Source organism: Nyctereutes procyonoides, unplaced genomic scaffold (assembly GCF_905146905.1).
Source record: "Nyctereutes procyonoides isolate TBG_1078 unplaced genomic scaffold, NYPRO_anot_genome, whole genome shotgun sequence".
NCBI lineage: Eukaryota > Metazoa > Chordata > Mammalia > Carnivora > Canidae > Nyctereutes > Nyctereutes procyonoides.
The window spans coordinates 4658337-4673460 of record NW_026575034.1 but is presented as its reverse complement, the minus strand read 5'-3'; the positions used below and the strand labels follow the sequence as shown (position 1 = coordinate 4673460).

Below are 15124 nucleotides of genomic sequence, written 5' to 3'. Positions count from 1 at the left end.
AAAAAAAAAAACAAACAAACATACTATCTGTTCACTCAGATGAAGAAGAGAGACCACTTTCATTCCAGATGTAAGGGATCACATCCCCGCCACTGGAGCTCAGTGTTGAGATAATCTCTCCTAAAATGCACTACTGACAAAGGGTGTGAGCCACTTTCCTCCAAAGTGTAGATGTTCTTGAGGAGAGAAAGGGAACCCACATCAAGGACACAATGACAAACTGATCGGGATAGATTTTCTTTAAATGGCCATGAGTGCTGCATGCATATACACATGATGGCAATAGGATACTTATAAAACCTTGAATTTTGAGGGAAATTATATATGCCAGCTCTTCAAGGTTTAACATATAACCTTGATATATTAAAAGTTTTAATAGCACTTGTTACCAGATATTATGCTAAGCTCTGTGCCTGTATAATTTGAGGTTCAGATTTGGTCCCTGTTACGTGTAATAGTCAATCAGTTCCACGTCTGTCAGTGTCACTGCCAACTTATTAATGTTGAAACGAGAAGATATTGAATCAAAGAATCAAATGGCCAAAGATAATCTTGGTATCACAACTTCCTACTTTTTTGAGGGTGAGTAGAAACAAATAGGAATTGTTGATCGCCTGCCTCCTAACTCTGTGGTAAAGTGGAATGTAGAGACGATGGTGATGGCGGTGTGGTTGTCTATATTATATCTCTTGACTATTATCCACATCTTCTAGGTTGGTGCTGCTGAGCAGGGAACATGTGTGTCATATGTACTAATAGATGCATTGAATCATACATAAAAAGTCCAGTCCTATCATTATCCTTTCACCAACTACCAAGTATATCCTACCGAGTACTTGAGAGCATTTCTCTTAGGACTCTATTATCCTTGATGGATGAAAGGTCTTAAACATGCAAAATTTCTCCAAGGGTCTGAGTCAATTCCAAACACTTTAAGTCTAAAGGTCATCAGTAAATTTTGAGCACATGTCATTTAACATATATGTATTTGTTGGTTGTAAATAGATTATATACATTCATATCTTTAGTGGTGAGGACCAGCTATGGATGCAAACTGCCTAAATTTGAATTCCAGATCTGTCATTGCCCAGCTGTGTGATCTTGAGCAAGGTATTTTATAAATCTGTATCTCAGTTTCTCATTTTAAGAGCATAGAAACAATGCTCTGTCCCAGATAGAGTTATGTGGAATGAATACAGAGAGAAAGAGTTCAGGTCCGTTATCATCATTGTTATATTATTTTTATACTATCATATCGTGTATGTTATAAGCATAAATAACATAGACGATATTTAGAAAATGCATACATATAAGTTCTAATATTTTATATAGGGATATTTTAGTATAAAAATCGTAGATTACAGAATATTTTATAATAGCACTTATTTTACGATGTTAACATCTGGAATTAAAATGAAGAATTTCTAATATGCTCACCTCACACTCTAATGGGACGTCTCTTATACTTGCTGCCCATTATTTGCTGGAACACACCTGCGTGTTTTTATTGGTTGTAGAGCAATTGCATCTTATCAATAATAAAGCAGCGGAGCCATTGCTAGGGCTTCTGAAACCTTCTCTCCTTGTTTTGCTGATGCCACCTTCAAACTTACTGCAATGTGGGCTGGGCCATTTCTTCCCTGACCCTAAAAGACTCAGCTATTATAGTCCTTTACCGACCTATGTCCCCTATAAAGGAATCACAGTAGTCTTATTTAAGCTCTTTATTAAAACTTTGCAGGGGCCAGAACATTAGGAGGACGCTCTGTTCTGAATTCCCTACTCAGAGTCTATATACATACTTCCCTGATCTGGCCCTACATGGGTCAGTGTAGTCTTTCCAGGCAGGAGGCCGTGCCAGGAAACACTTGGGGTGGGGGGTACATTGTGCTGACATGCCTGTGGTGCTTCCTTTTCTTATGCTCCCATCAGAAGATGAAATAGCTGAGATTTTTGATAGCATTCACCGTGGCTATAGATTCGTGTTTCTTAGAAGAGGGGAGAAAAGACACTTTTTTGTGTGATATACAGCACTAATGTCTTCCTTTATAATCCAGCCCAATTTAAGTTAAATTCTTGAGGAAAACAGCAAGGAACAGATCCAGAAGCAAGACTGGATGGTGCAGCCAAACCAGCCTCCAGTGTTTTGTGATCTGTAAAAACCTGAAACTCTGAAGCAACATTTTTTTTAAGTAAATTAAGACTTATGATAGGGACTCTAGCTTCTAACTAGAAAGCTCAAATGAGAAAATGTACATGTATGAAAATTAAATGTCATAGTGTTTTGCCGTTACTTTTCTTAAGGAAGAAGGCACCCTGACTTCTCAGGTGACACACTTAATGTTTAGCAGTTAGAATTTTACATATGGTCTCACCCATATATGGAATAGAAGAAATAGTGAAAGGGCTTATGAGGGAAAGGAGGGGAACTGAGTGGGAAATATTAGAGAGGGAGACTAACCATGAGAGCCTCTTAACTCTGGGAAACAAAGGGTTGAGGAAGGGGAGGTAGGTCAGCAGATGGATTAGCTGGGTGATGGGCACTGATGGGATGAGCACTGGGTGTCATACTATATGTTGGCAAATTGAATTTAAATTCAAAAAATTAATTAATTAAAAAAAAGAATTTCATAATGTGATGTTCACTTTACATGCTTGCCACTCATGTATGTTTTCAACCTGCGGACACAGATGATGTTTCCTGGCCTGAGAAGAATCAATCCTTTCATAGATACTTGTTCAGTGATTAAATGTGAATGAAAGCTGCTCAGAATCATGACTAGCTCCTCATAAGTCGCCCTATCTTTTACTTTACTGGAGTTAAATTGAGAAAACAAGTAGGGGCACCTGGATGGCTCAGTGGGTTGGGCATCTGCCTTAGGTCAGGTCATGATTCCAGGGTCCTGGGATTGAGTCCTACATCTGGCTTCCTCCTCAGCGGGGAGTCTGCTTCTCTCTCTCCTCCCAACTTGTGCTCTCTCACACTATCTCTCTCTGTGTGTATCTCTCTCAAATAAATAAAATCTTAAAAAAAAAAAAAAGAAAACAAATCAACTTGACTTAAAACAAATAAAATTTGGGGGACACCTGGGTGGCTCAGTCCAGGGTCCAGGGATTGAGTCCTGCATTGGGCTCACCACAGGGAGTCTGCTTCTCCCTCTGCCTGTGTCTCTGTGTCTCTTATGAACAAATAAATAAAATATTTTTAAAAATATAAATAAAATTTACTATATAGTAAAATCTTCTTTTATGTGTCTTCTGATAGATTCACATCCATAGAACTATTATTATTTAATGAAATTTTATAGCTACTATATATGAATCCGGTAGCTCATCCTTCCAAAACTAACACCAACATATGATAATATATGTCAGTATCTACAATTCCTTTGATTATTTTCCTTATTCTTCTTATAAACTTCTGTCTTCCAAGATCTCTCGGCTAGATTTTACCAGATTCAATCTGGAATAGCTTTCAAAGGTATATTTTTTATTTCTGTTGGAATTCATTCTATCTGCCCTAATACAAGTCCCCTGATTGCTATATTACTGAACAATCTGGGTCATTCTTTAGTAGGGATCCTCTAGGATGAATGACAGGATTTGGGGAAATCCTCCCGGGGAGGAAAACAGGCCAAGGCAGGAGGTCCTATCCCTATGCAGACCCCTATGGACTGCAGGGAACTGATGGTGGCATCTTGAGGAGAGTGGCTGCCCACCAGAGAGGACCTGAGAAAGAAAATAGCATGAGAACCTGGGGGCGGGGGTGGAGCGAGACATGAGGACCTGCTGGGCAGCATGGAGGTTCCTTCAGATGGTCACTAGAATGTAGACTGAGGCTAGTACAGACAAGCTCACTCCCTTTCCCCAACTTCTGAGGACCTAGCGCATAACAAGTGGGAGTGTGGATTGGCCCACTACCCCTCTCCATTGTCCCTAACTCCTATCCTTGGCTGAGGACACAGCGAGAGATAGAAGAGACATCCTTCTCCTTCCATCCATTGAGGCTCAGTCCTGTGGACAGAAGCTGGCTTAGGCAGGGCCAGTGGTAGCCAGGGACAGTCCCGGTGTGAGTCTTGAGTGCTCAGTGGTTGAGGAAGGTCGATGGCCCCAACGCAGCAGCAATGCACAGCGGGTAGGATGGCATTAGTAAAGGGTTAGGGATGTGAGACTGAGGCCTGTGGCCCCAAGGTCTTCACAGTATGGGGTTCGGCGGTGGGAATATAGGAAAGATAGAGACAAACAGGGCCGAGGTGAATACAGGTGGGGGCCTAGGGCTCAGAGCTTGTTGGTTTTCTTCCACTTATGGATACCTTCATATTGGAAGTCCACTTTCTCTGTTTTTTTAGTTCAAAATTTTATTTTTAAGCATATACATTTATAAATACACATATGATATATTTTATATACATGGATTAGGTAGCTATTAAGTGATAAGCCTTCTGCTGTCAACCTTCACTGATGAATTCAGTCACCTTCTCCAACAAGACCATGAGGAAGATCTTCCATTCTTTACAGTTTGAGATTATTTTCATTGGCTAAATGTAGGAGACAGGGAAAGGCCAAGGGTATAGAGAAGTTCTGAAACCTGAGAGGAGGCAGGTTCTTCTGCAAGTCCTTTATGAGTCTGCTGAGCATCTTCTAGATATAAATACATCTTCCAAATCTGAAGCCATTGCTCTTTTTTAACAGAACAGTTATGGCATTTGCAAAGGTACTGGGATATAGTAGGATAGAGATGTGTGTTGGATTAAACCTCAATAATAAAAAGAATGAACGCTATTACACTAGTCTGTTCAGACTGCCATAGTATAAGCCACAGACTGGGTGACTCAAACAACAGAAATTTATTTTCTCACCATTCTAAGGGCAAGAAATCTGAGATTAAGGTGCTGGTAGATGTGGTTTCTCATGAGGGATCTTCCTCGCTTGCAGATGGTGCCACTTGAGTCCTCACATTGGCTTTACTCTGTGTGAACATGGAGAGAGAGAGAGATTTCTGGTGCCTCTTCTTATCAAGACATGAGTCATATGGGATTAGGGCCCCACACCTAATTACCTCCCTAAAGGCCCTGTCTCCAAATACAACCACATATCGGCAGGGGATTCGTTAGGCCTTCAATATATGAATTTTAGGGAAATCTAATACAGTATAGAACAACTGGAAACATGGCTGACATAAGAAGTCAAAGTATATTCAGGGCCTTGAGCTGGAACTTTGCAACTAGATATTTTGGTCCAGTGAAGAATGTAGTACATATTAATTAATCCAGAATGCACCATTTTCTGAAGCTTAATCAAAGGTTATACAGTATTTTTAACCTGAATTCTAAATAGACTTCACAAAGTATTTTTTTTTTTATTCTTGGCAATGAATGAAAGATGCTTAAAGTGAAAAGGAGCATTATAGAATTCACTAAGAAGGTTTGTCTCCCTTTCATTTTACAGGCACAACAACTTACTGAATTGGAACGGAAATTAGCTGTGGCCAAAAATGAGCTGGAGAAAGCAGCTCTTGACCGGGTAAGTTTACATCTATGAGTCCTCATAGCTTCAGTTTTAGCAGACAAAGCTAGGGTAGACCCATTGCTTCACCTGATTTATCAATGCAGTTCCGGATGCTGTACCTGGAAGATGGGTTATAGAATTCGTGAGTTCAAAAAATGTGGAACCCAAATCTTTCCTCCTTTTTGCTGCTATCGTAAATTGACTCAAGGTTCAGCCTTGTGAGTTCATCACTTTTCATTTTCCACCTTACGGGTACATGTATTCTGTAACACCATGAGTAAACACGCTGTAAGGGCCAGCAAAGATGCCAGATGAACCCTGCATGAATGAGTCATGGAACACATGGAAGTAGTCATTGACACTTTTTATTTTGGAAATCTTAAATCAGAGTTCTGGAGGTAGAATCATTAAAGAAAGTAGCACTTCTAACCAACTTTGTTCATATAAAAATAATGCAAGAGGGAGTGACCATCCATCTTTGTAACAGCTTTTCTTAAATATAATTCACATACCATAGAAGTCACATTTTTAAAGTTGACAAAGTTGTGCTACCATCACCCCTAATTCCAAAAAAATTTTCTTAAATGCTTTTTATCTCCTTTATTTCATTTGGTTTTATTAATCACCCATTGTGTTACAAATGTGCATGCTCAGGATAAACCACAATTCCCACTTGATGTTGACCGTTTCCTTTCAGTGTTCTTCATATGAAACACACATGGAGAACAGGCAATTGGCATATGGAAAGGGAAATAGGACGAAATTGATTATACAATTCAGAATTACTGTTATGCTGGACTTTGACAAAATCTCTAAACGTCTCTCATTTTTTTTTTCATTTTTAAATCAACTTTATGAAGTTTTAGGAAATAAACATTTCTTTATTCTTTAGTTCACTCAAAACAAACAAAAGGGGAGGATGATTTTAAAATAATCTCTTTGTTTACTCATGCCCATTTATTAAATATCCAGTGTAATCTGTAATACTGAGAATATATGTCTAGCACATATTAATACAGGAAACTCTGAGAACTCGGTCATAGTATTTCAGACTTGAGAAGACAAACAGCACATTTTCTCAATCAGAAGAATGGAAAATCTATACCAAAGGAACAGCCTGCCTTTCTTCAGTCGCAACTATTCCACCGAATGGCCATGTTCGAATTCCTCAGACTCATTATGCATCACTGCAAATGGAATAATAATAACAATTAATAATAATAAAGCTTACTTTATAAGGGTGGTGAGAAGACTATATGCATCCAACAAAGGACTAAGAAGTCTTGGCACATGGAAAACCCTCAGTAAGCGTAGTAATTATTAATGTCAATGACTGAGATTGGAGAGACTGCCTGTTTGTGTTAACCATTTTTCTCTTTAGCCTTCCAGATCTTGTCATTCCTTTTGCTACAGTAAACTATAAAAGCATTTCATTTTACTAGAGGTCGGTTTCAACAAATCCCTTGTACCATATGTATGAGGCTCATAAGCTGTGGTCATAAAGGCAGGTAGAAATAGTAGCTCACTTCAAAATGGAGAAAAACTACACTTTCATGAAATTGCTCACTACCTCTCTCCATCATCTTTATATGAGATTTTTTACTCTCTTCAGGTGCCTAGCTAGCTCCAAATAACCTTAAATACTTCATAAATATCACAAAAACATCTTCGCGCTCCAACTTGGCTCTCATGACATATTTAATAAAAGAGGTTTCAGTTTACTATCACAACATAAACAAAAATAATCCGAAGATCTAAGAATCAACCTTGGTTTTCCAAACAATCAATTATTTATTTGGCAATATGTTATGAATTATAGGAAGCCTCAGCTACTGGAATGTAAAAACAGCTTTATAGCGTGGAAAACTCTCTCTCAAACTTTCATATTAAAAAAAAAAACTTTTTTTTTTTTTTTTTTTGTCTATTGAATCTGACCATCACAAAATTTTGCTCAGGAAAGCATGCATGATTTACATCCATATTAAAGATGACACGTGTTGGGGGCACCTGGGAGGCCCAGTCAGTTCAGCATCTGACTCTGGGTTTCAGCTCAGGTCATGATCTCAGGGTCGTGGGATCCAGCTCTGGGGGCAGTAGGCTTGAGATCCTTTCCCCCTCTCTCTCCCTCTGCTCCTCTCCTTGCTCCTGTGTGCATACTCTCTTAAAAGACAAATAAATAAGTAAAATCATTAAAAAAAAGAGAAAAAGATGACAGAGTGTGAGGTAACCTACACATTCCCAGGACTAAGTAGTAAAAGAACAAGAACTGGCTTTGCCACGTGTGTCCGACACAGAGGTTGAGCGTCATAAGCAGCTATTGATTAAGTAGGTAAATGAAGATCTAACTTCATAACTCAATGAACTTGCTATTTATTCTACATACAAGGGACCTAGCACCTACCTAGATAGAGAATCAAAAATGTCAAAGTGACCATACAAGATTCATAGAGCTGCTTTCGTGGCCAAAGTAAAAGTTAGGGGAAAAGCCCTGGGATTCACAGCCCTTAGGGGAAAAGCCTTGGGATTCACAGCTCTTTGTGGTCTTTCCAAGCCAGCAGTTAATACCATACCCAGATCTCTCTGAGGACCTCACATCTTCATGGAAATGAATTAAGAGGAGGGGGAATAATATCTTGTGAATTTTTATCTGTTAGGAGACGAGAAAGAAGGGGCACAGTTGTCTTTGCAAGGTGTATCCCATTGTTCCCAGAAAAAAAGTGCATTTTCTGAGAAAAATACTTGCCTACAGACACATGAACAATTACCTTCTAAATCTTCGACCGATGTTAAGATCATATATGTACTCAGTAATTCCTTTTAAACTTTGCGTATTATATAGCACAAGCATTAGTATTTTATTTACTTTTCTAATGATTAATTTATTTACTTTAGAGAGAGAGAGCCAGTGAGGGGAGCGGCAGAGGGAGAGAATCTTCAAGCAGACTCCCAGCTGAGTGTGGAGCCCCACGTGGGGCTCAATGTCATGATGTGTGAGATTATGACCTGAGCTAAAAGCAAGATTCACTCAACCGATTGAGCTACCCAGATGCCCCCTAAGTGGAAGTTTTCTAATAGATATTTGGAAAAGGGGCTCATAGGCACAGGAAACAGCAAGTGTGAAGGCTCTAAGAAGCAAATACATTGGGAATCTTTGATGGTCTATAAGTAAAAAGAGGTTGAGGTACTCAGGTTCTTCCTTAAAAAGTTTGCATCTTACTACTCTGTGGCAAAGCAAGTGAGAAACGGGGTTTGAGGCAAGGAGGAGAAAGGCAGGGCAAAAACGAGACTGACCCTAGGAGGGAATAGGTTGTAAGATCTTGGACAAAGTGTACTCTGTACAGTTTGTATCGTATTTCATTAGGTGACATCTTGTTACAGTGAACTTCCAAGTGAGCAGTAACCTGTGATTTCAAACCAGACCACAGCTAGCAGTAGAAATGGAAACATAATGATGTCGTGGTGCAACCTCATTGTCTGAGTCCTGCTTAGGGAACTGGGTCATCTCGAACCTGAGCAGCGTCAGTGACAGGCTCTGTTGAGTCAGAGGAACTAACTGAAAGCTGTTTTTGTGGTGGAAAGCGGAGCAAATTAGGGCAGGGTGGCTCGCAGCAGTGTGTAATCTCTGGCAGGAAAAAATCTACGATGAGATCAAGGAACAGAGGTGGAACCTAAGGTAGGAGGCCAAGTTGTATGCTCGTGGTCCAAAAAAGAAATAAAATCAGGGGCCAAGACACTTAAGCATCAATTGAAACACAAGAGCAGAGATAGCTAATGACCACGGCCATGAAAGGTGAGGCGCTGGAGGGTATGTCTGTGGGATGTTGACTCTGGCATCTGGGACGGTCCTGACCATGCCAGGACACCAGTGGAACAGATGAGATGATCGCACCAAGTTCAGATGATTAAAAATATAGTAGCGTATGTGCACATTCTTGCGTATTGTTCCATTGGAAAGTTTGTCTTCCCTGAACAGCATTTACTGAAAATCGATGTTCTAAGCAAATTAAGCTGATGCGGTTCATTCTTTATTTTCACATCCAAGTTCAGCCATTACTCAGAAATGTGTTCATCATGGAAACATAGACTGTAAACCTGTTACAGATACATGCATAGTGTTTTTAGAGGAGCCAAGATATGACTGCAGGGAATAAAATAGCCATCGTTGCTTCCTGCATGATCTGAGATGATTGAACGTCTACACTTCAAAGCCACGTTAACTTTGGGTCTGGGCCCAAACTTGCCTGACTCTGTCGCATTAACCCAATTTCCATTGAGTTCTGTCTCACTGTAACATGTGAGACAGAAAACGTGTCTAAATTGTCCTGTGCCACCTGGGCTATTTCTCCCCTGACCCAGTGCCATGATGTCCTATGCTGTAGTGCGAGAAGAGAAGAGTTAGCCATGATTATAACAAACCACCCATAGGGAGAGAAATCTGAACTGTTATTTCATTTATTTTCATTGACAGAGTTTGTCACTTTCTTTCCCTGGCATAAAGAAACAACATTTTCACCTAAGTGTTTATGTCATTTATTCAAAGAACTTTCTGGCGAGTCCCTTCTACTGCATCAGGAATTACGTTAAGCCCTAAATACACAGTTCTGAACAAAATAGGCAACTTGCCCGTGTACATAAAAGATTAGAGACAAATTATATGAAGAAAACAAATAATAGATTGAAATTACTGGGTTGGATGAAGACAAGAATTCAGGGGCTCAGGCAAGCAGATAAAAGGGTCCACTTTGAGTGAAAGGTCATCATTTAGCTTAGTCCTGCCCTATCCACTTACCAACATTCCTCCACCCTAGTTCTTATCAGATTTTTTTTTATATTTTTTTTAATTTTTTATTTATTTATGATAGTCACAGAGAGAGAGAGAGGCAGAGACACAGGCAGAGGGAGAAGCAGGCTCCATGCACCGGGAGCCTGATGTGGGATTCGATCCCGGGTCTCCAGGATCGCGCCCTGGGCCAAAGGCAGGCGCCAAACCGCTGCGCCACCCAGGGATCCCATCTTATCAGATTTTTATGTCATCCTAGACACCTTGTCAGCTCAATATGAATGAGAAGGCAATACATGTCGGTCCTATTTCTTATGTGTTCCCAGTTGCTGCTCTTACTGCTGCTTTTTGTTGTTTATTTTTTTAATCTCTTGCCCAGATCAATCAGATTTCTTACCTTGCTGTTCTTCTAGAAAAAGCATTATTTCTCATCTTAAAGATAAACCTTATCATATACCACACAAGAGTAGAAAGCTCAGAGGTAGACATTGGGAAGGATCTAAGTCATGGTCGCTACTCTTCAGGAGATAGGAAATAGGAGCAGATGCTATATGAGGGTGTGTATTCCTGGCATAGACTGTAGAAGAAGACTGTAGAAGAATTCTACCTCCACAGGAGGACAGCAGACATTGCTGCTTCACTGACCCCTGGGTCCACTGCGAGGGTACACTCCACATGTGCCAGCTTGTCCACGGGTTTTGGCCCCAGTGACCTCTTCATCTCTCTTGTCCCAAAGGCTACATCTCATGTCTTGAAATGAATGATTATGTGGCATTTTCTTATTTGGGCCTACATCCATGACCTTTATTATGCCTGAATGACCATAAGGTTTTCTAAAAGTTGTGTGTCTCTCTCCATTTTGGCACTGGGGGATCTCTCTGTCATTTGTACCAGCTTTGTATTAGTATTATTTATTATTATTATTATTATTATTATTATTATTATTATCATTTTTTACTCTATCAGCATATAAAAATATTTTTAGCAGTGGAATCCGGAAGATGGGATATACAGATGGTTGTCTACAGTAGTTCAGTCTGCCTTGTGATATAAACCGGAAAAAAATTCTGGAAACCTCGAACTTTCATTGCGTCAGAGTAAATTAGTAATAAAGATACCAGTTCTACAGATGTTAGAAAGCAAAAAGTTATTTCTTGCCTGTGAGAGAGCTTGAAATATTGTGAAATCTTATGCAAATATAAGATGGTGTAAATAATAGAATTTATGATCACGTCAGATTAATTCCCTCCACTTAACAAGGCCCACAGGAAATAAGTGTTTTATTAGAAACAAAATTGGTATTTTTCCAATCTGTGCGCAAATTGAGTGGTGCTACAGACTACTCTGAGAAACACAGGTGCCTACATTGCTGGGGGGAATGATTTGTAATAAGAGAGATTGATACCAATAGAGAGGTGACAGGTTTAGGGGGATCCCTGAGTGGCTCAGCAGTTAAGCGTCTGCCTTCGGCCCAGAGCGTGATCCTGGAGTCCCGGGATCGAGTCTCACATTGGGCTCCCTGCATGGAGCTTGCTTCTCCCTCTGCCTGTGTCTCTGCCTCTCTCTGTGTCTCTCATGAATAAATAAATAAAATCTTCTAAAAAAATGTATCATGAGACACAGTAACTCCTAAAAACAGACTGAGTGTGCATTACACCGTGTGTCGTCGCGGTGTTTAGAAATCAGGCGATGACCTTCGGCGTTAGCATGGGGAATGAGTGAGTGTAGGCAAGGAGGACAGAGAGACTCAAATCAAAAAGAACAACTGGATCCACATGTAAAAGTTGTCATCTCTCTTTTTTCCCCCCGCAGGACTCACAGCTGAAAGCAATGAAAGAGACTGTCCATCTCTGCCTGTCAACTGTGTTCCGTAATCAACCTCCCCCTTTGAGTCTGACCAGGTCAAATCCAACTCAGATGCCAGTTCCGCCAGGGTCAGTTGGCCCTCTGATTTCTGATGCAAGTAGAATGCAGGTACACTTTAGTCATGCTTTCAAAGTATAATCAAGTAATGTGCTGTCGTCATACTTCATTCTATGTGCTCATCAGAGTGGATCCCAGTAGGAAACCAAATTCATTGAAAGATTAGGAAATAGACGGAAGACACTAACTCTTTGTAGTCTCTGTGGTCACGTGGAAAACACTGGAAGACAACATTTGTTTTAGAGAGCCAGCTGTTTGTTTTAGCCAGAATTGCCTAATTATAAAAGTAATTATCATTATTATTCAAAATCATTTTTAAATAACATTTTAACAGTATGATTTTGATTTATTCGTAATAATTATGATCATTTAATAATATAATTTAATAACATAATACTTGATATATCATTTGATGGGATTATTATTCATAATGCTTTCATGATAATGATACTTACTATTTTATAATTAAGAGAAAACATCTTATACCACATACCGGTATATACCAGAGATGTCATATGGAAAATACTTTCTCCTAGAGTATAACACTCATCCTTACAAAAGTGGATACTTGTTTTAAAAATTAGGGCCACAGTTTTCAACACCTTCCTGACCCTGTGACTCTCTTGGGATCCTTGTAAGGAAATCCTGACAGTTAGGACTCACCCCAAACCTATTAAATTCTTTCTGGTTGGGCTCTAGACATCAACAGGTTTTAAAAGCTCCCCAGGAGATTTTTGAGAACCACTGAATCAAGCGAGAGTCTCTCCAGCTCCCACCACCACCCTACTTTCGACTGGGCCAAGGAGCATGTGTTGCTTTCACATTTCGGTCCTCAGAACCTTCGATTTACAGGCTCTACATTTAAATAAACCCCGACACTCTGAAAGTTATTGCAGCAAGTTGAGTTTTAGGCAGTATATTTGAAAGCGCGGACTCTCTCATCACTTGCCTGCGGACCACCTGCTGTTAAAGTGAGCGTCACAGATGCCAGTCCGACTCCTGCAAATCTTTGCGGTGGGCCCAGAAATACCTGAGAACCCCCGCTGCAGTTACCCAGTGATGCGGTACCTTTGGGGCTTTCTTGCTGCTTATTCTGATTCCCTACACTTGAATTAAAAGGGGTGTGGACAAATGGCAGTCTAGAGAAATGGTATTTTCAGAATCAAAAACAAGAGGGGGGGGGAATGTAATGTTTTTTTTATCTGTAACTAATCAATGTACGGACTGCACAGATTTAGTCCGTGTAATCTCTTGCTTCTCTGTCAAAAATCATTTAAAAACATATAGTTTCATTTCATCTTACTCTCTTTCTGCTGTGTACCCTGAGGGTCTCTAAAACCGTGCAGGCCAGTATTTTTCTCCTTTACTTTTTTCCTGCCTCTTTGGAAACTGTAGGTCTGAAGTGTTTGTTTGCTCAACCAAATGCAGGGGAGAAAGTTGCATAATAATATATTTGTTATGTTTAGGAAACTCCTGAAGAAATTGAAACTGGTCACTGGTAAAGTGCCAAGCCTCTCACAGAGTGTCACCCACCCACCAGGAAGCCACACCCTGCCTCCTTAGTGTTGGTCTAAGGGAAGAGCAAAGGTTCAGCCTCATTAAGTCTGCTGACTTTGGGCAAAGCACTTTGTAATTCTATGGGCACACACGATACTTGTCTCCAACTCAAAATCTGTTTTTTTAGGCCCAATTAAAACTGGGCTCCTTATGACCCGAATGTGTGGAGGAAATTACTGATTGTTACTTTAACTGATTTACGATGAATAAATGTATGTCCTGTCATTGAAATAAATAATAAATATTTATTATTTCCCTTGGCTTTCACAGAAAAAAAAAAAAAGGTAGGAAGCATTTAGATGAGCCTGGTTTAGGAGTTGCTCATTTCTCAAAAAGCAATAACAGAAAAATCCAATTGTTTAAGAAAAAGTTCAATAAATCCAAGCTGATGTACTCTAGAGCATTCTGTTTTATGGATTAGCATTAAAAGCTTCTCTAGTGTTTGTGTTTTGCCCACATTCTTTATCTTTTCATTAGTGGTGGAAATTGTATTTTATATATACTTGGCGCTTAAGCCCATTAAGGCACCCAGATAACATTCTGAAAACCCCGAATGATATGATGTAATATAGGGTCCACGTAAGAGAGACCCTCGGTCACAGAATCTTTTTTTTTTTCTCTCTGTACACGAAAAAAGGAACTATTAAATGAGGACATTTAACTGGTACACCTTCAGAGCTGGCTGATTGTAGCTGCGGTGACATGATGTGCCTGCCTGCGAGCTGTGAGGGGAATCACGTCACTTACCCTCCCTGGGCCTCAGTTTCCTCAAATGCCTACCCAGAGTGGTGTTGTGACATGAACATTACAAGTAATAACTCCCCCTGTTCTCCGTGGTCTATGACTGGTCTCATCTACTATCATTCTTAAATGTTCAACTCTTGAATGGTTTTTCCTGAAATCTGTGAAACACAGCCAAGTAAGCAATTTTCAACTCACATCTGCAAAAAAAAAGACAAAATACTCACATACCGTGCCCCCCCTCAGAATGTCATTTAATTTTTTTTAAAGAAGAATAACGCAGTCAAAACTTCCATTGCACAAAACTTCCTTTGCACTATTCATGTGTACATTAAATCTATATATATTTCACTGTGGAACTTAAAAGCCACAGATTTCATTAGGTGGGGGAGTTCAACATGACAAGAACCTCCTGGTAAAAACTTAAAGATAATTTATATATTGGTAACTTCTACTTTTTCTTGAAGATTCATTTATTTATTTGAGAGAGACAGTGTGTGTGCTGGAGGCAGAGGGAGAGAGAGAATCCCAAGCAAACTCCACACCGAGCGCGGAGCCCTACGTAGGGCTCAGTCTCATGACCCTGAGGTCGTGACCTGAGCCACAATCAAGAAT

At 39.9% G+C, this 15124-nt stretch overlaps 1 protein-coding gene across 2 annotated transcripts in view; it reads left to right on the top strand.

Annotated features, from left to right (window-relative positions):
* LUZP2 (leucine zipper protein 2) overlaps window positions 1-15124 on the top strand; it is a 467396-nt gene that overhangs the window by 384824 nt on the left and 67448 nt on the right. For both annotated transcript variants that reach the window (XM_055317492.1, XM_055317493.1), the window contains exons 8-9: window positions 5449-5523; window positions 12101-12262. In XM_055317492.1, the coding sequence (XP_055173467.1) occupies window positions 5449-5523; window positions 12101-12262 (237 nt within the window). The remainder of the gene's footprint in view (window positions 1-5448; window positions 5524-12100; window positions 12263-15124) is intronic.